Here is a 23,101-nt window from a genome sequence, read left to right as displayed (position 1 = left end):
CACTCTTTCTTTACAACACTTCAAATCAGTCATATTTGTATTTACTTTATTGATAAACTTGTCTTTCGAACAGAATGACAAACTATGACGTACCTTTAACACAGTAACGATAGAAAAGGTAATACCGAAGTGCCCTATAATGTGATGTGTGCAACGCTGGCAAAAAAACAAAACAAAAAAGCAATAGAATGAAACAATTACATCATGTTTGAATGTAGCTTATTGTATTTGAAGAATAAAGTGGCCGATGTTTGGGCAAAAAAAGAACATGCAGACAAGTCAAGTTGGGTATCAAATTTTGAGTAAATCTCACAATGTGACATCTTCCTTGCAAACTGTTAAGGGAGACCTGCTCTCATACATTAAAACAAATAATAAAATCCTAACCAGAACAATGATGTCACATTAAGGTGGCTGCTTGGACTGTACTGCAGCGAAATAAGAGATAGCAAGGAACTCTAACAGCATTTTCCATACAAAAAAACAAAAACAAGGTTTTTCTATTTCAACAATTCATCAGCACAAACAGAAGCAGCCAAGTGAGGAAAAACGTGTTGGTACATCATAGAAGACCAAACCCACATTTGTTTCTTTCAAAGATAATAGCGAGGGATGAAATATGACTTTAACATGGTCCCAAGAGTGGGATGGAATAATCTTAAAAGAAAGAAAGTGCCACTCAAAGACTTCCATAACAAAACAACATTTTCATCTGAAGCTGTAGGAAAGTTAACAACTTAGAATAACACAGGAAGACTGAATACACGCTGCACTGCCACCTTGAGGACATGGAATCAAAATATATACGGAGGAGCAGCGTGACGTGGAATCAAAATATATACGCAGCAGCAGCTCAAACAAGCCCAGCAGCGACAACTTCTGTCCAGCTAGCAATGGAACTAAGAGGAAATGTGTTTGTTGTGAAATTAAGACATTTTGTGTAACTTAGCAAATTTTTTAAGTTTATTTAAAAAAAAAAAAAAAAAACGAATAATTTTGAAGCACTTGTTTGTATTCAACAAAATAAGCCATTAAGTGGTATTTTGGTGTAAATACAAACACATAAAAAAACTTGCTGTATACAGATGCATCTAAAAAAAAATCTTATATCATAGAAAGGTTCATTTATTTCAGTAGTTAACTTAAAAATGTGAAAATCGTAGATGGCCCCAAAAGGTAATTTTAAAAAACTACATAAGAAACAAACAATTACTTTTAATGAGAATTAAGTAGGATCATTTCTATATTAAAATGATTTTATGTAGTACCATTTTTATATTTCTAGTTTCTTGAGATGGTGAAATTTGGGTTTTGATAGCTGAAAGCTTTGATTATCAGGATTATAAATATAAAATATGTCACTGTGTGCAGTTAATCTGTATAATACGCTAGTTTCACTTGTTAAATTGGACTACTAAAATAAAAACTTTCCAAAATATTTTTATTAATTGAGGTTCACCTGTACATATAAAATGTCACAGCCACAATTGAAGAAATAGTGATTTGGACAGCAAGCCTCAGACAAGTTGTATTGTATAAACACACAAGCAACGCAAAACAAGAAAAGAAAAGAAAAAGAAAAAAAGGCAGGAATACTGATAGGCTGTGATATTTTGGTCCACAAGTTGATTGGTCCAGCTACAATACAAAGCAAACTCAGTATCAAAGAACATTCTTGTTGCGTGCCAAGTCTGACCAGCTAGAGTTTAGTTCTCCTCGTCGTCGTCGCTGAGGAAGCTGCGTCTGTCCTGAGACGTCTCCCTCTCCCGGAGGAAGGTCTGCCTGATGGCCTCCAGCTCAGTCAGCTCCAGGCGGACCTTCTCCAGGTGGAAAGCGCGCCGGTTCTGGATTTGCCTCATCGGGAATGGGTTCATGTCCACAAACGCGATGTTCATTAGTTTCCTGAAAGGAAGAAAAAAAAGGAAATACCAGAATGACACGTTTCAAGTGCAGACACAGCAAAGTACAGTATTCCCTTACCTAGAATCAAGGATTGTGCGAGTGAAATATCTGAGATATTTGAAGATGGTGGTGGAATCCTGCAACTTTAAGAACTCCTCCTCTTTGTATTTGAAGAGAGCAAGAGCGAAGCGAAACATGATCTGAGGAGGGAAATTGGCAAATCAAACAAGACAGCTGGTAGTAATCATTCTTATACCTAAACATGTATTTCAACAGAATTGCATCTTTAAATAAATACTTCTCCAACAGTGTCAAAAGAGAGCATTATTAGCTTTGCAAAGTCAAAATTCAGATTCTCGACAAATGGCTGGTCGATAATTTGGTGGACTAGCTGACCTTAGGTCCTTCGTAGAGGAAGGCGTCCCAGATCTTGAAGAGGATGTCGCTGACCACGCTGTCCACAAACACCACCAGGAACCAGTTGAAGGTGATGAGGGAGAAGTCTACCTTGTGCTGCTCAAAGTGGGCATGGAGTCGTGGCAGCTTCTCGCTCATCAGGTCCTTGAACACGCGCTGGTCCACCTGCACGGACGCCACCATCGACGTTCCTTATGACGATTCACAGTAACATCACATCTATGCGTCCTGTTTGCTTACCTGCGAGCCAAGCAGAGTCTTGGTGTAATAATCTCTTGGCATGAACACCTCCACAATGGCTATGAGGCTCCAAAAGGCATCTTCTTGGTCCAGATAGAGCAAGGCAATAGCTGCCAGCCTGAAGAAACACAACACATTACGGGTTACATCTACATGACGTGATGTTCTTTCAACGTGTAGTTAGAAGGGCAAACATTTATTTATCATCTTGAAACATACATACTGTAAATACTGTGTGACATGTCATAGTCAGAGACTGCCCCTTTGCCTCTTTAGGCATCTATAAGGATGGCTACTAGTACCGATGGGCTGTAATTTTATGGTTGCAAAGGAGCAGAGACTTTCGGGAAGCTTTCCATAATATTCAAATTTGGACACTTTTCATGGGGGTTCATGGAGACAGGGTTTCAAAGGGATGGAAACTCACCAGAGGACAAGCGCTATAGAATATGGATGGATGGATAGTTCTCCAAAATTCCCATATACATGTATGCTTGTTATTTCCTGTGGGAATTTCCAAATGTTGCAAACCTACGTTAAGAAGAGGTGATGGAAAAAGGGAAGGCGGATACATCAATTCTTATTAACCATAGTTTTAGGTTACTGGGTGAAACAGGATGTCAAATGCTGTCAACTAACACAAAGAAGAAGTGGTTTCATGTTTTCTATTTTATTGTATCTATTTTAAATACAGGTGGTGGCGGGGAGTCACACTCTGATTGCATCACAGACGTCTGAAGTGAGGCAGCACGGTGAGCGACTGGTTAGCATATCTGCCTCAGAGTTCAGAGGACCGGGGTTCAAATCCCGCCTATGTGGAGTTTGCATGTTCTCCTAGTGCCTGCGTGGGTTTTCTCCGGGTACTCCGGTTTCCTCCCACATCCCAAAAACATGCATGGTAGGTTGATTGAAGACTCTAAATTGCCCGTAGGTGTGAACTTGAGTGCGAATGGTTGTTTGTTTATATGTGCCCTGCGATTGGCTGGTGACCAGTTCAGGGTGTACCCCACCTCTCGCCTGAAGATAGCTGGGATAGGCTCCCGCACGCCCGCGACCCGAGTGAGGATAAGCGGTCCAGAAAATGGATGGATGCTGTTCCAAAAATATGTAAAAACTAAATTTAAAGGAGACGTTGTCACAATTTAAAACAGTTCCCAGTTAGCAGAAGTTAATAATATTTCCGTGACATATTGCACATTGATCAAGCTTTGTTAACTCAGTTATAAAATCCATCAGTTTGAATATGTTATTGGAATTGTGATAAATAAATAATTATAGTTTTCAACATGAAGTCTATTTAATTCCATTTGCCGAGGACAGTGTTTCCCAAGCTTTACTGAGCCAAGGCACTTACTGTATTTTACATTTGAAAAATCTCACAGTACACCACCAAACAAAAATGTCACCAAAATGTATATATTGGCCAATTGCAAAAAAATGATCTTGTCTCACTCTATCGAAACACAAAGCTATTATTGCATGAATGATGTATGTATGAATGGCAACAGGTGGATACACAGGTTAATTGTCCCTTCTGCCATCTAGTGGAAAAACATGTTATTGTTCCACCTGTCATTATATATCGATGGCATAGATAGATGAAACAAGACATTATTTGTAGTAAATAAATAATTGATGACTGATTAAGTGAAATTGGATCATTTTCACAGCTCATGGTTGGGAATCACTGGCCTAGCACATGTAGTTACTCAGATATTCATATTTTAAAAGATGTCAAATTTTTGGAACACCCTGAATATTCTGTATTCGTCCTATATGGCTGAAATTCAATACCAGACTAATAGTTAGAAAAGTATAGCAAAATATCTGGGCAGTGACAGAAGACTTCTAAGTACCTGTTTAGTCCCTGGCAGTATCCGATGTCAGGATTCCTCCAGGAGAAAGCCACCAGAACATTCCTGAGCTTCTGGATGCCGATCGCACTGGGAGAAGAGTAGTGCTTGTTGTTGGGCAAAGTACGCAGTAAATCCAGCTCAATCTGCTTCAACGCAGGGTTGGGCTTGTCACGGGCCACATTGAGTAAAGTCTCATAGTAGTCGGCCGCCAGGTGATCCCGGAACTTCTTGACGTGGACGGAGACGCACCAGCGCCACAACTGGGAGCGATGCTCGTGGGGAATACCGCAGCGGATCAGCGCCTTGAGCTCGGGGGAACGCACCAAGTTCCGGTTCATGGTGCCGGCCAGATAGTTCTCCCACTTGACGCCGACGGACACCTCCTGATCCGTCATGGAGAGGCACTTGAGCTCCAAGGCTCTCACTTTGGCGACCAGGCGCTCCTCGTCTTCCTCCTCCTCGGGCAACGTCTTGAAGCCGTACACATCATACTCGCTGCCAATGACATCAAAGAGGGGAGGTGGTATTAACTAGAGGTTGGGGATTGGACTCGTAGCAGATTTAAGGACTTGGGACTTGCTAGGCTAAAACTTACTGTATGAAAGACTCGACTTTGACTTGGTATTCATGAGACATGACTTCACTTAAGACTTGAACTGCATGACTTGACAAGTCTTGCCTGTTTTTTTACATTTAACATTATGTACAAAAGAGTGTGCCATTTGTTTTGTTTTTGAAATAAGTTATTTTTGTGTCATGTACGCAAACCTGGCAACCTACCATTATGCTATGATGCAGAGAGAAATTATTACAATTGGATTCCAGGATTATAATTCCACAAAAACATGTCATCTATATTTACTTTACAATAAATCGTTTTCCCGTGACATCGCGCACTTCTGCGCATTGTTTTGTTCCCGTGCTAATTTCATGTTTAGCACACACCAAAAAATTGTGAATTACTTTGCGGTGTGTGGCTACAACAATACAGGTACAAGAGACAAATACAGATAAAGGTTGGGAAACACTGGTGTAGATGACTAGTCACAATAAGACACAAACTAGTTTCTTTCTCTGTCATTTTTTTTCAAAATGCAGAAAATTTCTTCTCAAAGTTTACAGATGTATATCAATAAATTACAATATCATTTAAAAAATTCATTTATCTCAGTCTTTCAAAAAGTATAAAAACTGAAACGCATTAAGCAGATTCATCAAACACTTTACAGGAGGCCAATTCCTACCTATTTCGAGACTAAAATATATTTTTAATATTTCTTGTGTAATATTCCAATTTCTTGAGATGGTGAATTTGAGTTTTGGTGATCTGTAAGCTGTAATTAAATTCATGAAAACTTCAAATAAAGTCATGAAATATTTTGCTGTGTGCAGTGAATCCATATGAGTGTCACTTCTTGAATTGAACAACCAAAATAAATTGTTTTGCATAATATTTAAAATTGTTGCGATGCACCTGTATATTACAAATACTGTGTCCTCTGCGTGGGATTCTTTAAAATTTTGCGCAGTTGATACCTGACAGTGTTTGGTCTAAAGACAGTGTGCTCTTCCTGTTCGGGGCTCTCCAACTGTAGAGCATCCTCCAACAATCTGGAGATGACTTCCCGGGCAGGACTCTGCTCTGAAGACGAGCACACCGGGTTCTTCACCTCCTGTAGCAGCACCAGATACTTACTCTCCACCTGACACAGCTTGGCCTCCAACGCTGTGTACTGCACATGAAAGAAAAATAGAGACTTAAGTCATACTGGACTTCCCCTAAGAATGATTCAGACTTCCTGTTTTTTTCCATTCCAACACACCCACAGTACTGTACCTTTGCTTCTAATGCTTTCTCACGACTTTCAGCATTTCTGCGCAACACTGTCAGCTCCAGGATCTCTTTGTTTAGAAACTTGTTTTGGCTTTTATAGCCTTGAAGACTGTCCTGAAAGTCAAACACATAATATATTCAGAAATTTATTAATAGAGTAATACTAAAATACACAAAAGAGCAGAGACACTAGAATTACATATGTAATATGAATTTAATATGTAGTAATATGTATATGTAATATTTATAGCACATCCCATGTGTTTGGATCAGTGTTTCCCAACCTTTATTGTGACATGGTTGGCTGCCTTACATTAGAAAAACATTGCTTTTTGTGAACGTGGTCCTTGGTGCAAAAAAGGTTTGGGGACAGCTAAGCTATAGTGTGTAGTCTGCGGTACCTTGAGGATGTCCAGTTCCTGCTGCTCTTTCCCGGGAGGCGGTGAACCATCATTTTGAGTCCCGCTCAGCTCGGAGCTCTGCTGCGACAGCTTGATGATGGCTTCATCTTTGGCCTGGATGGTCTCCATCAGCATGCCCAACTGGTCGTTTATCTCCCCAACCTTGATTTTCAGACCCCTTAGCTCTTGCTGGAGGCTTTCCTTCTCCAAGGCCAGACGCTCCATGTGGCCACACAGGGACTGGATCTGTCCATCTCTTTCCTGAACCTGGGCCTCTAAACGCGCAACCTCCTCCGGGCTTACCGATGCATGATGAGTCTGATCGAACTCTGTGGATGATTGATCTGGAGGTGGGACTGGATGATGTGCTGGCTGGCGATCGCACTGGGATGTTCTCAAGGTCTGCTGCAAAAGTCTCACCAGCTCCTGATTGAGTGAATACATTTTCATTTAATTAACACAACATCCAAGAAAAGATGTTTAACAAATGATGTGGCTCGTCATTCTAGCAAACTGAATTGTGGGAAAAATACCTGCAGTATGTGACAATGTGTACGATGTGTTATAATGCCTCCCTTTATTTATTTATATTGGATATGTTTTGGCAATTTATATTTCGTATACTGTTTTTTTCTTGATCACATTAAATATGAAAATCCACCAAAAGGATTTTGTTACAAGTACACAATTTGTTACAATTATAAAATGTTGTTGTATTGTACAATTGTAGGGTGACAATAAAGACAACATCACAACATATGACTGAATGCAACATCTGTATCAAAGATAATGAAGCTCAAAGGCAATTTCACATTGTACTTGGGAGTGCGCCGTGGACAAACCATTCCTTGTGTATGTGTTGCTGCAACGCAATGGAGGCTGGCAATGAACGAGGTGGGGAACCTGCCGCACCCAAATTGAAAACTTTTCAATTCGGTGCAACAAATAGAGATTTTGGCAGAGCGATTTCAGAGCAAAAATAGGAGGAGATTTTGGCAAAGTTGTACAGTAAAACAGTATGGAGTAGAACATGGAGGAATCCTCTGACTCTGGCCTTTTAGTTATCCCTCGAGTAAGGACAGGCACTCACGGTGAGGCAGCATTTCAGTTCTGCGGCCACCTTCTGTGGTACAGCCTGCCGGAGAACCTCAGGGCCACAGTGAATGTTCTTGTTTTTAAGAACAGGCTCAAGACCCAACTTTTTAATTTAACTAATATTAATTTGTTTTACTTACTTCCTATCTTCGCATTTATTTTAGTTATTTTATCTCAAATCTTTCATCAATATTTATTGTACATTAACTTACCCTGCTTTTATATTTTTATGTTTGTCATTTATGTTTTTAGCATTTCAGTCTACAGTATACATTGTTAGGTTTGATTAATATCTTTTAGTAATATTTTACTGTTTCCAGTGTTTCCTCAGAGGGAGCCCTTTCCACTAGGAGCTGTGATGGGGTCGTAGTCCTCAGTCGTCGTAGGTGCAGGCTCTCGCCTCACGGCTGTACCGGGGACTCCATCTTGGTGGCCTGTGGCTGTGGCTTATGGGCCCAGTATGATTTATTTTTATAGTTTATTTTATGTTGAGCGCTTTGTGTTGCATTTTTTGTGAGAAACGCACTTCCAGCTTTACAAAGTTTAATTAATTGATTGATTGATATGAGCAAATCCAGGGCTTTCCAATGAAACGGTGACAAATATATATTCCTGCGCTGTGGCCTACTTTACATCCAGACCCGTGGGAAAAGACACCAGGCTACTTCCTGTTCGGTCGCTTCAAAAGCAGCATCAAATATGGGCAGGCTTACGCCTTGCCGTCATTGTCCCTGCGCCCAACACAGGGGTTGGCGCCACGGAAAACCGAGTTTAGTGTGTAAGCAGCTTTACTGTCATAGACCTATAAAGGTTATGATACATACACTTCACTGCAAATAAAAGCTGCCCAGGCTAAAATAAGACTAGCGTAGATCCCCAAAAGGAAGTCACTGATGGTGTAGTGGTACATTCGCCTGACTTATGTCCATGGAAGCGTATGTTCAGTTCCCATTTAATGAACTTGTGAATAAAAGAGTGAATAGTTGTCTTGTCACTATATCTGCTGTGTGACTGTCTGGTGACCAGTCCAGGGTGCAGTCTGCCTTTTGCCCAAAGTCAGCTGGGATAGGCTTTGGCTCACCACAACCCTGAAAAGGCTAAGTAGTATAGAAAATGGATGAATAGATAAATCCCTCCAAAAGTGTTTGTCCACCTATCGAGGAGCTCTGTGTCAGTGAATCAAGGTTATGAAAATAACTTTGTACCTTCTGACTGGCCAGCTCCTCCTTGAGTTTGGCTTGTTCCTGTTGCATGGAACACACGTCCTCCTGCTGGCTTTGGAGGTGAAGTTGCATTTCCAAAGATTTGCCATTAAACTCTACCGGGGAGCTCTCGGCGCTGCGGGTTTCGGCGTTGCGGCCAAACTTCCCAGAGCCCATCATGTCTCGGAGCAGAGGCCTCTTGGGCTTCGACGAGGTGCGAACAAAATCAAAAGCTGATCCAAAGGAATCTAAAAGACAAGATTTCATGACTCATTTTCATTAAAATGCTTCATGAAAATGAGCAACATAGGCAAAGAGAAGTAGCTTAGTAAGATTTGAGGCAGTGGACGTACGTCTGTAAGCGTCTGGATGATGTTTGTGTTCGGGGAAGTCTTTGGGTGGAGCGTCCACCAGCTCCCACTCGTCTGCACTACTGTTGCTGCCAGTGTAAAACACACTGCGTCTGCTCTCACCTCCCTTACCCGGTCGCAGATAGGACATGGAGTTCCTTAAGGGACAGAAACTAGTCAGCAGAGAGCTTTGGTCAAATCACTCTTGACAAAGAAATCACTGTGAGGTCATCTGATTTAATAAAGGTTTGACATTCTGAGACCCTTGTTTTGGAAAACCACCACAAGCTGGAACTTGAAGAATGTTTTTTTAGGCTTTACACGATCAGGGTTTTTGGGGCTCATCACCGATCAGCGAGTTTTAAAAAAACGATAACCAATCACCGATCCAATCACAAGATGGAGCAATGTGTCTATTTAAATGACTTGTTCATTTGCTGTATATACTTGTGTACTGTATACTGAGTATTTTCAAAAGCCTTCTCTAGTCCAGTGATTCTCAACCAGTGTCCCGTGGCACATTAGTGAGCCATGAGTGATCTACAGGTGTGACGTTGTAAATGATCAAATTTGATTTAACTGCTAAAGAAATTGTTAATTTACAAGAAATAATATATATAAATAATAATCAGTCAACATTACAACATGACAGAAATAATGGGTGCTAATTGAATTACTTCATTGTAACTAAATTACTTCACACACACCGGAACTTTAGAGCATGAGTCGACATAACCCTGGCATGTTTACGTACAACCGTTAGTGCTAGCACTAGCTGGCTAGGCTACATAACGTTTTGTTGCCTGCTTGCGAGCCGTATCGTATTAAAAGTACGTGAACATACCTCAAGCAAGCCTTAAATGAACGTAATCTCCTGAGCGCCGGTGACCACCACCACACGTTTTTCTCCATTTTGTTCTTATAATACACGCATCGCAATGTCGTCGCCATGATAACGAGTGTATCCGGTGGCGTTTGAGTTGACAAGCTAAAGCCCAGTGATCATAAAAGACGGGATGCGAAGATTTTATTGCAGTAGTCTGACATGGTGCAATCGTGAACGACCAAATTTGCCCTGTAGTCTGATCCATGCATTACGTGTTGTCTGTCTCAGACATGTTGTCTGTCCCACAACGCCCAAAGTTTTTTTTTTTTTTTTTTTTTTAAATAACTTTATTGGCTGTCAGATATTTACAGTAGTACGTCAAAAGACACGTGCCAAGGCTAAAAATAAACTAGCTTTTGGATTCAAATATACTGGACACGATCGCGACGCGGAGTAAATGTCTTTTGCAGCGCCGATAAATTACATCATTGATCAGATTGGTGAATTATGACATCATCTTAAAATGCTAATTATCGGCCGATACCGATCAACCCGATCACATCGCTGTAAATTCCAGTTGTTTTTTTTTGTTTGTTTTTTTAAATCGCTGTGACTAGTGTTGTCACGATACCAAAATTCTGACTCCGATACAACTGTATACTTGCCTAAAATACCTCGATACCGGTACTGAAAGGATACCACGGCAAAAATCGAAAATATCAATAAAAGCAGTGGAATGAAAACTGACAAAACAAATTCTAATACTTTTATGTTTTTATTAAATCAAAATATTAGAATAATGTTGAAAAATAATGTAATTAAAGAATTAGGTATTCTTAACATTTTCTAAAAAAAAAACATTAGATCAGTGCCTGCAATCATACACACAGACATGTGTATATATAAAAAACAAAATAAATAAAACATTTTTAAAATTCCGGTACTATCAAAAACCTGGTACGTGCTATTTTTTATCTCAAAATACATCGGTTAGGTACTGGTATCGGTACTTGGTGCAACACTAACTGTGACGGCACAAATTTGCACATTGCTGTCATTTTAGTGTTGAATCATTTTGCTTTCCACAGAAGGGGAACTATACATGTCTGTATCCGATAGCAGCAGTAACGGAGTGTAACCATTTCCTCTACTGCAATCCACCTTAGAAAGAAGTGAGGGGACATTGCCTTTCCTCATCATACCAAACTTGTTTTGCTTGTTTAGCATGGATTTAACAGATTAAGCATCTATCGGTGAGTGGATTTATAATAATACAGGTAATACAAGAATACAGTGAAGGCCCGTATATATATTCTATATATTCTATATATGATATACAATACAAAAGACCTTATAAAAAACTTGTTATATATAATTTTACTTCTACCACACACTTCAAACACATTGTAAACATATTTAAGCACCAAAAAGATTGCAACCATAAAATGTAGAGACATTGATGGCGTAAGGTACATTTCGATGCAGGCAGCGTGGGTTCAATTCACACTCAGTGACAGTTTGAATATGAGTGTGAATGGGTGTCTCTCTATATGTGACCTGTGATTTACCAGCGGCCAGTGTAGTCTGTCTGTTCGTGCGGGATAGGGACAGGTCTGGACCGCGAATAGCCGCGGATAATTGACGTCCATTATAATTGCATTGGGAAAATAAAACAAAATCCGGGAAAAATCAATACCTATAAAACGATTAATTTTAACCATAACTCCCTGCAATAAAGCGATGATTTCTTTCCATAGAAAAATGATGTAGTAGTGCCGCATTAGGTGAAACAGAATATTGCAGGGGAACACTGTACAAAAGAGACCGACCTGAGCTCTGTACCAAAGTTCTTGAGTGAAAAATTAAGGGTATTTGTGGAAGTAGCAGTCCCTCTGGCTGACTGGATTCCAACCGTTCCACCGCCTTCCTTCTCAGACTCCATGGCAAAGTCACTGCGGACCTTCTCCATGCTGTCACTGAGCTTCTCAAAAAGGAATGCATCTGGAAATCATAGTAATAACAAAAATGCAGTCTTACTCAATGAACAACACCACCCCTCAGCCCCAAAACTACACTCACCAGAAACTAAAATAAATAAAGCTGCAATACAAGAAATAAAGAAAAAAATAATAATGGTAGTTTTGATTGACACTTTGCAGTGCATAATTTTGAGAGCTGTTTAATACATAGCCATAATAATATATTACAATATCGCAAAACCGCTCTCAACTGTCCATTGTAACCAAATATTTTTTTGTAAATGCTGCATTTTTGACATACCAAGAGAACATTAAATGGAGCATGTGCACCAAATTTATTGTGCAACGCTTTCAAACAGATTAGATTGCGATAACCTTGGGTAGATTCCAAAGAAACGCACTGTTATTTCACCTCTACTTTTTAGTGTGTAGAACACTCACACAAAAAAAAAAACAATGTTGCTTTTCTCATCAAACTCGTGACACTATCAATAAACAACAACAAGGGGGACACAGCAACTGCATATCTAAAAAGTCAAAATGCAACAAAAATGCGTGATGCTAATCTGTCCAATCTAATCAAATTATTGTGGAGCAACTTCAGTGTGGTGCAAGCAGACACCACATTATTAATAAAAACAGTTGGGGGGAAAAAACCTGCCTAAAATGCCAAATTATTTACGTGCTTTGATTAGTTGTGTCATAAATATGAAGCATTTAGAATTGCATAGAAGGCTTAGTTAGTCTTGCCAACCTCCCAACAATCTTCAATGTTAAACGTTTTACAGCAGGAGAGGGCAGGCTTCATTGAATGGCTGACTGACCTCGTGGGTCTTATCTGCACCCCCGCATATCATCACAGTACACTGGAGGAAAAATAAAAACATCAAGGGCTTTTGAAGGTTGAAAACATTACATTAAAGCCTTTAAAACACAGACGTCAAACTCGGGGCCCTCCACGTCATTTTATGGAATCGGTAGGGAGAGGATTAGGGTTCCCACCCAGAACTTTATAGGAAAGGGACAAGAAATGTAACTGCTACTCTATATACCAACATAGTGCAGCTAAGCTTCTGGCTCGTGAACATCATGGCAAGCGCCATGTGTTAGACAGAGTGTCACTCTCATTTGAAATGGCATCACACAAAGGTGAATATCGGTGTAGCGCGAGGAACAACTAACGACGTACAAAAGTAACCGAATGGCATTTAAATCGCCTCTTCCAGGCTCTTCAGATAACACAAAAGCAATAACAAATGCCAATATTTTTGTTTTATCAGCATAATAATTGAGATTGTTCAAAATGCTCCGTCGCAGTTTGCATCCTGCATTTCCAAAAAGTAAGACAAGCTCTTGATGTTGCACTTGCCTGAGATGAAATATTTAAGCTTTTGATATTTCATTTTAAATGTCATTAAATCTTTTTCTGTTTACACAAAACATGAGCGGTTACTTACTCTCCCCAACGTGAGCCAAACCATGACCTTAAAACCAAGGTATCTAACAAACAGTGATTAATGGGGTACCGTGGCACCCTTAGCTATTATAAATTTTTGTGGTTTCACCGTTACAACCGGCCCCCTGATGGCAACCATAACAACGTTGGCCGTGAAGATCTCCTGCTTATGACTGTACAACATCAAAATATTAATGACTCAGTGATGATGCGTGGCAGTACAAAGCTCTTGTATATTGATGTAATTAAATTGTGCAGGTATACTTGACAATTTAGAATTATAATCTGTATTGTCATTGCACAGTGTACTTAATGTTGTCTTCAGTGTATTGCCAGTCTAGAATGTGTATTTCTTTGTTGAGTTTGAAAAGAAAAAAGTGAAATAAGCCTCATCTCCTCTTCTGTGAAATGACTAAACATACTCAAAACACGATTACTGCTGCTTTTTATTTCTAAAAAATTTTTAACTTTTTGTCTAAAACATCTGACTTAATTCTTCTAGTACATCTTTAATCTGGAAATGTATTCTTGTAATTTCATGACGTTAAACTAAACAAATATGACTTTTTATCTAAAAAAGAATATACAACTTTTTTTAAAAAAACGTATGGCTTTTTTATAAGAAATATTGATTTCATTTGATTTGGTGATAGCACAGAAAAGAACACATTAGCACTTCTTGACAGTCAGGTATCATCACAGAGGATAAAAACACAAAGTCTGAGGGTTTATTTCCATTGTGGTCCTCAGAACATAAAACACCATACAACATAAAACAGACATAAAAGTGAAACATCAAATCAGCAATGTAACAGATATAACAATAAATTTAAAATACTGAAGTAAAAGCTATGTACTATGCTACTATGTACATATTAGTAATCATATACAGCGGCTGAAATAAATATTTAACACGTCACCATTTTCTCACTAAATATACTTCCAAAGGTGCTAATGACCTGAAAATTACACCGAATGTTAGGAGTAACGCATACATACAAAGAAAGTGGAATAAATAAACTCAGAAATGAAGTTGTGTGTAAAACTGTAAAATGACACAGGGAAAAAGTATTGAACACATGACGAAAGGGAGGTGCAAAAAGGCATGGAAAGACAAGACAGGACAAGACAACACCTAAGACAGGAAAAGACAACACGTAAAATCTATCAATAATCAAACAGCAATCCAGCCCCTTGTCAGTGCAAATGAATATCAGCTGGTTCAGTCCTAATTGATGGACTACAAAAAGGTCTCACTGCCAAGGCCATCGTAAAATAATTGTTGCAAAACATAACGATGGGATTGGTTACAGGCGCATATATAAGCTTCTGAACGTTTCAGTGAGCACGGTTGGGGTCAAAATTCGTAAGTGGAAAGCCAATCATACCACTATAAATTTTCTCAATCAGGTGCTCCTTGCAAGATTTCTGACAGAGGAGTGCAAAGAATAATCAGAAGAGTTGTCCAAGAGCCAAGGACCACCTGTGAAGAGCTTCAAAACGACCTGGAATTAGCAGGTACTGTTGTCAAAAGGAAAACAGGAAGTAATGTACTCCGCCGCCATGGCCTGTATGCACGTTCACCATGCAAGACCCCATTGCTGGAAAAAAAAAAAAAAAGGATGTCCAAGCTCATGGAAAGTTTGCTGAACAACATTTGGAAGTTAAATACTGGAAGAGTATAGTCTGGTCGGATGAGAGCAAAATTGAACTGTTTGAATGCCATAATTCACATCACGTTTGGAGGAGAAATGGCACTCCACATCACACTAAAAACACCATACCAACAGTGAAGTTCGGAGGTGGGGACATGATGGTGTGGGGCTGCTTTTCAGCGAATGGTACTGGTAAACTTCACATTATTGAAGGAAAGATGAACGAGCAAATGTACCAAGACCTTCTTGATAAAAACCTGCTGCCATCTACAAGGATGATGAAAATTAAATGAGGATGGACATTTCAGCAGGATAATGATCCAAAACATACTGCCAAGGAAACTCTGCATTGGTTTCAAAGAAAAAAAATAAAGCTGCTAGAATGGCCCAGCCAATCACCTGACTTGAATCCAATCGAAACTAAAAAAAAGCCCAAACTCCACTGTGAAGGGATACAGATCTTCCATTCTGCTTGACCTAACAGCCGAACAGGACCACAAAAAAAAAACATAAAAAACATTTTTAAAAAAAGCTCACGGAGCCTTCAAGATTTGAAGGTCATTGTCATTGCAAACAAAGGCTTTTGTACAAAGTATTAAATAAATACCAGTTGGCGTGTTCAATACTTTTTACCCTGTGTCATTTTACATCATTACACAATTAATTTGTGAGTTTATTTGGTCTACTTTCTTTGTATGTATGGATTACTTGGGTTATTCCCAACAGCTGGTGAAATTTTCATGTCAATGGCACCTTTGGAAATATATTTGAGAAAAATAGTGACGCGTTAAATACTTATTTCAGCCACTGTATTCATTTTTCTTTTAAGTCATGTTTTGTAGCTTCTTTTTAGGACTCTTTTGAAGTAGTCAATGAATCACTTGTTTTTTATTTCTTTTACAATTTGTTCCATTGTAAAGCTGTTTTCACCCATCAGGCTTTTGAATTTACAGTATAATGTCGTTTTATGCAGTTTCTGCATGGCCTTGGCAGACTCCCAAAAAAGTAATGATAAATGAAGAAATAACGACATTGAAATATCAACCCATCAGACTGGTGTGTTTGCTTTCAGTTCTGTACGGATACCATACATGTGTGTGTGTGTACCGCCATACCGTTGTCTTTGGCAACAAGTCCACTGATAGGGTTGGCCAACGTGGGCGAGCTCCAGCTGTTCCTCTGTCCTCGTGAGTTGCTGAACTCCCAGCGCTTCTGTTGGAGCTGCTGCAGCCAGAAGTGCATCACCTGCTTGCTGGAGGCCTGGGGGTGTAACCATGCACAACCATGAGATCTTGGGGGGCGGGTTATAGGGTGGAAAGAACAGGGACATCATCAACATGGAAGAATGTGAACCAGTGAACACAACTCCTCTCTCAGCTCATCAGTACGGCACTAAAATGTGTCATTCTTGGCAGAGGATAAAGAATATACGACTGAGTACTGTTTTATTGCCTGTCTACGTGTTGCTTCTTTTTAATAGGACCGTAACATAGATCCTATTTAGCGTGAGACTTTAGCTAGCTGATCGATATGATAGACAAAGTGTATCTTTGATCCCTTTGTTCCATATTAAGTTTGACAGTAAACTTCAACTGGGAGTAGCAATAAAAAGCTTGAAGCCTCTTTTTTGAGGAGCTGTTCACTAATTGTACCTGCCAAACTGCTGCTTGTCGGGAAGTCAGATGAGTTGACTTCACTGCCACTATACACCGCTAGTATCTCAGTCTGCGCTCGCAATTCAAAGCAAAGGAAAATCAAAACAATGGCTCATAACTCGTAAGTCGAGTCAATCGTATTGCAATATTATGCTCTAATATCATTTTATCACTAGCATAAAAAAGCATCAATGATGCAATACTATTGTTTATCGCGATAGTTTCTGAAAATTCATTATACACTATCAGTCTGTACTTATTTTACTTTTCCTTAAAGGATTTAAATCAGTACTTCAATTTTTACCTGTCTTTCCTTACATAAGTATTTGTACTTCTACTGCAAGTCCAGAGGGAGAGTACTTATGTCATCTCTATTTGTGTGTGTGTTTAAATAGAATGCATTTTCTCATAAATCCATTAAAACTTCAGTGTGACACAAATGCAGAGCGTGAATGGGTGTGTCAGTCGTGCAAATATAAAAGTGAAAGAGCTGGGTGCACATGACAGCAGCACCTCGGCTGGGCGGGGGCAGAAGTGGTTGAAAAGTTGATAGTATACCTTGAGCAGAAACTCCTTCCCGGCCGTGCTGATCTCAAAGTGTCCCTCCTCGGCCTCCACGTCGTAGATGAAGTACGCATCGCCAATCTCGATGTGCCCCAGAGGCAAAGCGTCCTGGGGACTCTTGAAGTAATACAGATAACATTTCCTGGGATCGTACACGAACCACCGTGGCTTGTACCCCCTCAGGGGCCCCTTGCCGGACAGTTTGCTCAAGAAGCCACACAGCTTGGACGTCTGCTCCTTCGGCGCCTCCCCGTCGACTCCGTCGCCGGCCGCTTTGGTGGATGCTTCAAGCCGAGGACCTGGGCCGGAGGTCGACTCGCCGCCATCCTCCTCTTCGTGCATCTTTCCTCAAACTTTCTTCTTCGTGCAGCGTAGCGGATACCCACTCCCGTTCCACCCGCATGACTGGCCGCCTCCGGGACAGAGAATCATGGGAGTTGTAGTCTATTTTGGGAATGCGGAAGGGAGTAGCTAGCCGCTGAGTGGTGCTGTTTGCCACGATTAGATTATACTATACTATACTATACTCAACTATTTGGATATTATTAATGAAGGTAAATCGCTTAAATTGAAAATATGGATATGCTGCGCTCCTTAAACATTATGGAAGAGGGCAATGTAGCCTGTTGACAACGTGACATGGGCTTCATGACATTTAAATGTCTTCTAATGACCCGAGATGGGTAGCCAAAAATTGTGATTGAGTACTTTTACTTTAGAATTTAAAAAAAACATAATTACTTGAGTAAGAGTATGTTAGTATTCCATGGGAGAGAGAAAAACTCAGTTACTGAGTAGCAGGTGATTAACTGATTTATGTAATTTTTAAATTTCATTCAAATGTCTGGAAAGGTATATATTTAAGAAGGGTTCAATGTCAATGCTGTGAAAAGGTTCATTATAAAAGCAAAGCTAGTTTTGAACTGGATCTCATTCAATTGTAGTTTTATATTAATTATGCTGAATTCATGAATATACAATAAACAAATCACTAAACATAGAGAAGCAGTGAGTCACATCTAGAACACATGACAGTCAGAAGATGCTAAGATCAAGTTTGTCATGCACTGAATATACTGTAATATTGTATATCTACCATCAATGATGACTTCATACCTTACAAATAAAGGAACACTGATCATATTTTCCAAGATTGTGATCACTTATTAAGTTGACAAGATTGAAGATGGAGAAGATCATCATGATTCCTCTCAAGGTGAGTCAGACCTTTTTCCCCCAAATAGATCAACAGACAGACAGTCAGTATTGATGACATCTCTCAAACAATGTGTATGTTCTTCATCTACAGTAGAAGAAATTCCTTTGTTTTCACTGTAATTATTTCCATTGTTTCACATGCGAAAGTTCAAGTCATGACGCACGTTGTCTGCCATTGCCATAGTAACTAGGCGGCCTTGAGGTAAAACCTCTACCCTCACAAACCAACCCGCCTGTGCGCAAAAACCACAAGCACTCTATTTTACTTACTTTCCGTTTCTCAGCAGGTTTGACACTTTGACTTTGTCTGTCTGTGATGCAAATGAGGGGCGTTCCGCAGCAGCTTTTGCGCACGGGTGGAAAAATGTGTTCGTGTAAATGTGACCCTTTCATAGGTGCCAGTGTCACATCACACTCCTTTTGATTTGAAGGTTTACAGGCTGTATTGCACTAAACACAAGAGACTTGCTGAGATGACATCAGCTTCAAAACACTCACTGCTGATATCAGGGAATGGTATGTATTACAATGGGGCCTCCAACTGTTTTGTGATTAAACCCTAATTGTAGATGGTTTTTTTATTGTGTGTTCTAGGAAATGGAGGAAAGAGATCCAGTACAGACAGGTGCTGCCGTTTTTCATGGTTGAAGTCCCTGACAACCTGCTGGAGGTTTGGTTTCAAGGTTTGAACCATCTCCAAAAGTCTCTTTCAATGTGAAAATAATCTACAGAAGAGGAGGTCAAAATCCCTAATCTTCATTTCCATTTATATGATTTTAGCAGTTGTTAAATAACGATTATTACCACAACAATGGATGAAATATATTACGGTAATGTGGATGGAGGGATGTTTATTAAGGTACTTTGGAGTCGTAACTTTAAAGTCTTTGAAGAATAATACAGAGAATACAGAGAAAATATAGCATCAATTCTATGTTGCTTGTCTGTGTGACTTCACAGAACACTGAACCTGCATCACAATCGCTTTGCAATCGGAAACTCATTGAACTGTCCTCAAAATGGTTCCTCGAGACTCAAGTGTCGCACATTGGTCAAGATGGCAGCTTCCCCACTTGGTTCGTGGGTTTCCTCCCCAGAGAGTGAGTCCACAGATAAGAGATTATGATAAATGTGTGTCTTATTCCTATTTCTATCACAAACTGCAACTTTTGTAAAACCTCTCCTGGTTTTGTAAAAAAAAAAAGTCATATGTTTTGACATCATTTATGCATAAAAAGACTGATATGAAAGTTACATCAGAACCTTGATGAGAATTGCATTTAATTACTGTACTGTAGTTTCAATTTTTATGTGGTCCGCCTTCAGGGATACGGAAGAAATCCTCAAAGAAAAGGAATTGGGTTGTTTCCTCATTCGTCTCAGTGATAAAGCCATCGGATACGTGCTCTCTTATAGGTGAGGATGTTGGAAACACAGACATTTTGACATCTAGCGGTTACCATGCTTGATTGTGGTATATGAGATGAAGCCACACTCACACAGCTTTGTCAGTTAGTGCTGTTTCTTTCTAAATGTTTTGGCATGTACCGTTTTTTTTTTGTGATGATTTCTCAATCAAGTGACTTAAATTCCCCCAAAATTAATCAGCTCAAGATTTAATGTCCACATGAAGTCTGCAGGAGATATTTTCCAGACGGTATCTAAACTTTTTGTTGGCAGGGAGAAACTGACATCAAAATGTGTCAATGTATACTTAATGTGACTGTTTAAAGCAAATTTATCTCTGGATTACTTTACGTGTAACATGAACATGCCCATGCTGTGTTGAGTTTTCAGTCAACATGTTACCATGTGCACTGTCACAGAGGCCGCGATCGCTGTCGACACTTTGTGATACACCAAAGTGACACAGGACACTTTGTCGTCTGTGGAGCTTCCAAGGGACATGACACAGTCTCTGAACTAATCCAGCACTACAAAACTAGTGCCATCGAGCCATATGGGGAGTATCTCACATCCTCATGCTTCGAGGTGAGACGCAATTTAACTTCACTTCAGTTGCATTAGCAGAGGACTAAAGTCTAATTTGATCTGGAATCTGCAGACACCTAAGGGCAGGACATATGATGTGATCCAGCATATGTCGCCTGCCGAAGCCAAGAAGAAAGTGGAAAGAAACTCTGAACAGCTACCTTCACTCATAAAGCGCAAAACAACACTTGAGGTAAATGTGGTCATCATCACAAAAAAAATTTACTGTTAGGAAATTCGGATGGTGGCACATAGTCAAGGGACCTTTTGTTTGGAGTTAGCATGTTCTCCACGTGCTTTTCAAAGTTTTCTCCGGGTACTCAAAAACCCCAAAACATGCATGTTAGGTGAACTGAACGCTAAATTGTACATAGGGATTGAATATGAGTTTGTATACGTTAAAGTTTGTACAATGAGCGGCAACTTTTCCCCCAGCTTTAACTCCTGCAGGTCAAACAATGGTTTCCTGGATTGTCTCGAGTGTTTAAGCTGCCATAACTATATGTTTGAGAGTTTTTTGGGTGAGTGTGAAAGATTTTTTTTGTGTGTGTGATAATTTTTGGGTGAATGTGAGAGGGTTTTTAGTCAGTGTGAAAGGTTGTTTTGTGTGTGTGTGTGTGTGTGTGTGTGGTTTTTTTTCTTCTGGTGAGTGTGAAAGATTTTTTTTGGGGGGGTGTTTCACAGAGTTTCTTTTTGGTGTGTGTGAGACCTTTGGTAATGTATGTTTGGTAAGTGTGAGAGTTTTTTTGGTGAATGTGAGAGTTTTTTGTTTGGGTGCTGTTGTGTGTGAGAGGTTTTTTGGTGAGTGTAATGGTTTTGTTGTTGTGTCCGAGCGGTAACTGTTATATTTGGCCTATACACATCTCATATCATACAGCAGTGTCAATGTCTTGTCTGTTCTTAGGTTCTCTATAAGTCACCCAAAATCATATTCATAAGTTTTTCAGTGATCTCCACGTAGAAATGCTAACTGTTCACGTTTTAAAATCCTGTCTGGACATATTGAATCAGACTGATATTCAGATATGTACTGCTCTGCTCAACACAACCATATCATGCCGAAAACGTAACAAAACGCATAGGCTGTAGCATTCACATGATTTAGTTAGTTGTGCATAGTAACCAAAACTTTGTTTTTCTATTTAGTAGGTGTGGTTTATAAACCTGTGCCAGTAGTTGTTTGCCTAAGTGTGACCTATGACTGACTGACGACAAGTCCAGTTTGCACAGTGCCTCTTGCCTAAAGTCAGCTGAGCTAGACTCCAGTTTAACCAAAAATAGAAGCTGGGTGGATGGAATTCAGATTCCATAACAAATTTTAATAAAATATTGTCCAAAACAGGAGGTGCCACCGGTGCCAAGGAGCGGCAGGAACCATGAAACAGGTCTACCTAGTGACCCAAACAGGATGCTGTATGCTCATCTTAGAAAGAAACCGTCCAGGGACCTTCATGCAAGCCAACAACACATACGTAAGGACTGTTCACCCAGCGCTACCACAAGAAAAGTTGTAGGGTGCGCTACACCGGATCAGACCTCCACAAAGTGGCGTCCTCTGTCTGCACCGGAGTACTCTCTCCTCAGCTTGGTGGCTCTCACTTCTGGACCAAGCTTTTCTCCAAGAACCACCAGGGAACCAAAACCAGACAAGATAGTCCCATGCAGAAGACCCCCAAACAGACATAGCACCGACCACCTGAGTGATGGGGCCATCAATTTCATGGCTGGTAAGCCTGGTAGCCCTCACACTGCATGTGTAGACACTACATCACACGCATCCCATCATCATAGTAACCCAGTGTATGCTGAGATACACACTGAAGCATTCAGAGACTGCGTTCCTCATGATGACATCTACGAGATCATCCCTGGCATCGAGCACATGAGCAAACCTTAAATCTATTTCCACACTTATGAGTCAGTGGAGGATATTAATCACGCTCTTTCGGGTTAATGCTTTTATACGGTAGAATATGAACAAGTGTAAATGGTAACATCCGCACTGTTCAATTGTTAATCAAATGGTTAACACAAGAGGGCGAGGGGGGGGGCATGTGGGGCGATGGGTGGGGTGGGGTGGTTGGCTCGGGGGTGGCATTGGGTCCCTGCAGCCCCCACTGGGTGACCGGTTGTCGGGCGCCTCGGTGGGGCCGGCGGACCGCCCTGGGTCCCTCGGTGTGGGACGTGTTTCTTTCTCCCTTCTAGAAACAGTGTTCTGTTCGACTGATCAAGTCTGATTCTCAATAATAATACCACAGCGGAAGCTTAAAAACTCCACTGTGACACAGTAAAACTGTTTCGGCATAAAAGGGATACAGACTTTCCATTCTGCTTGACCTAACAGGCGAACAGGACAAAAAAACAAAACAAAAACAAAAACACAAGTGGTTCATCATGATGATCATGAACATTTTCAGATAATGGCATTAATGGCCACAACACACACTGTTGCGGTTTTA

General features: G+C 40.1%; 2 protein-coding genes across 3 annotated transcripts; one reads left to right on the top strand and one right to left on the bottom strand.

The window, feature by feature from the left end:
• Positions 1 to 29: 29 nt before the first annotated feature.
• Positions 30 to 17,856, bottom strand: tbc1d2b (TBC1 domain family, member 2B). Its single transcript, XM_061774478.1, has 13 exons — positions 17,427 to 17,856; positions 16,329 to 16,473; positions 11,953 to 12,124; positions 9,301 to 9,455; positions 8,951 to 9,195; positions 6,651 to 7,076; positions 6,253 to 6,363; positions 5,952 to 6,148; positions 4,416 to 4,910; positions 2,560 to 2,677; positions 2,299 to 2,484; positions 1,981 to 2,102; positions 30 to 1,902 (listed from the first exon to the last, which is right to left on the bottom strand). Exons 1-13 carry the CDS (start codon positions 17,772 to 17,774, stop codon positions 1,707 to 1,709), a joined length of 2,916 nt encoding a protein of 971 aa, XP_061630462.1. The 5' UTR covers positions 17,775 to 17,856; the 3' UTR covers positions 30 to 1,706.
• Positions 17,857 to 19,030: 1,174 nt separating this feature from the next.
• LOC133477868 (SH2 domain-containing protein 7-like) lies at positions 19,031 to 22,678 on the top strand. 2 transcript variants are annotated; one of them, XM_061773153.1, is made up of 7 exons: positions 19,031 to 19,166; positions 19,245 to 19,333; positions 19,611 to 19,750; positions 19,977 to 20,066; positions 20,477 to 20,642; positions 20,716 to 20,835; positions 21,985 to 22,678. In XM_061773153.1, exons 1-7 carry the CDS (start codon positions 19,124 to 19,126, stop codon positions 22,537 to 22,539), a joined length of 1,203 nt encoding a protein of 400 aa, XP_061629137.1. In that variant the 5' UTR covers positions 19,031 to 19,123; the 3' UTR covers positions 22,540 to 22,678. The 2 variants fall into 2 exon arrangements, with proteins under 2 accessions (XP_061629137.1, XP_061629138.1); XM_061773154.1 differs by having other exon boundaries at positions 19,108 to 19,166; positions 19,245 to 19,509.
• Positions 22,679 to 23,101: the final 423 nt, after the last annotated feature.

Source organism: Phyllopteryx taeniolatus, chromosome 5 (genome assembly GCF_024500385.1).
Source record: "Phyllopteryx taeniolatus isolate TA_2022b chromosome 5, UOR_Ptae_1.2, whole genome shotgun sequence".
Lineage (NCBI taxonomy): Eukaryota > Metazoa > Chordata > Actinopteri > Syngnathiformes > Syngnathidae > Phyllopteryx > Phyllopteryx taeniolatus.
The sequence above is the reverse complement of the archived record's forward strand: the minus strand, read 5'-3'. Positions and strand labels throughout refer to the sequence as shown.

Excerpts from the sequence above, each read along its gene's own strand:
- tbc1d2b (XM_061774478.1), bottom strand. The coding sequence starts at position 17,774 with ATGCACGAAGAGGAGGATGGCGGCGAGTCGACCTCCGGCCCAGGTCCT. Across the intron at positions 6,364-6,650 it reads AGGAACTGGACATCCTCAAG|GACAGTCTTCAAGGCTATAA; the intron begins GTACCGCAGACT and ends TTTGACTTTCAG. Across the intron at positions 2,103-2,298 it reads TCCTCTACGAAGGACCTAAG|ATCATGTTTCGCTTCGCTCT; the intron begins GTCAGCTAGTCC and ends TTCCCTCCTCAG.
- LOC133477868 (XM_061773153.1), top strand. The coding sequence starts at position 19,124 with ATGACATCAGCTTCAAAACACTCACTGCTGATATCAGGGAATG. Across the intron at positions 20,643-20,715 it reads TCACATCCTCATGCTTCGAG|ACACCTAAGGGCAGGACATA; the intron begins GTGAGACGCAAT and ends TGGAATCTGCAG. Across the intron at positions 20,836-21,984 it reads AGCGCAAAACAACACTTGAG|GAGGTGCCACCGGTGCCAAG; the intron begins GTAAATGTGGTC and ends TGTCCAAAACAG.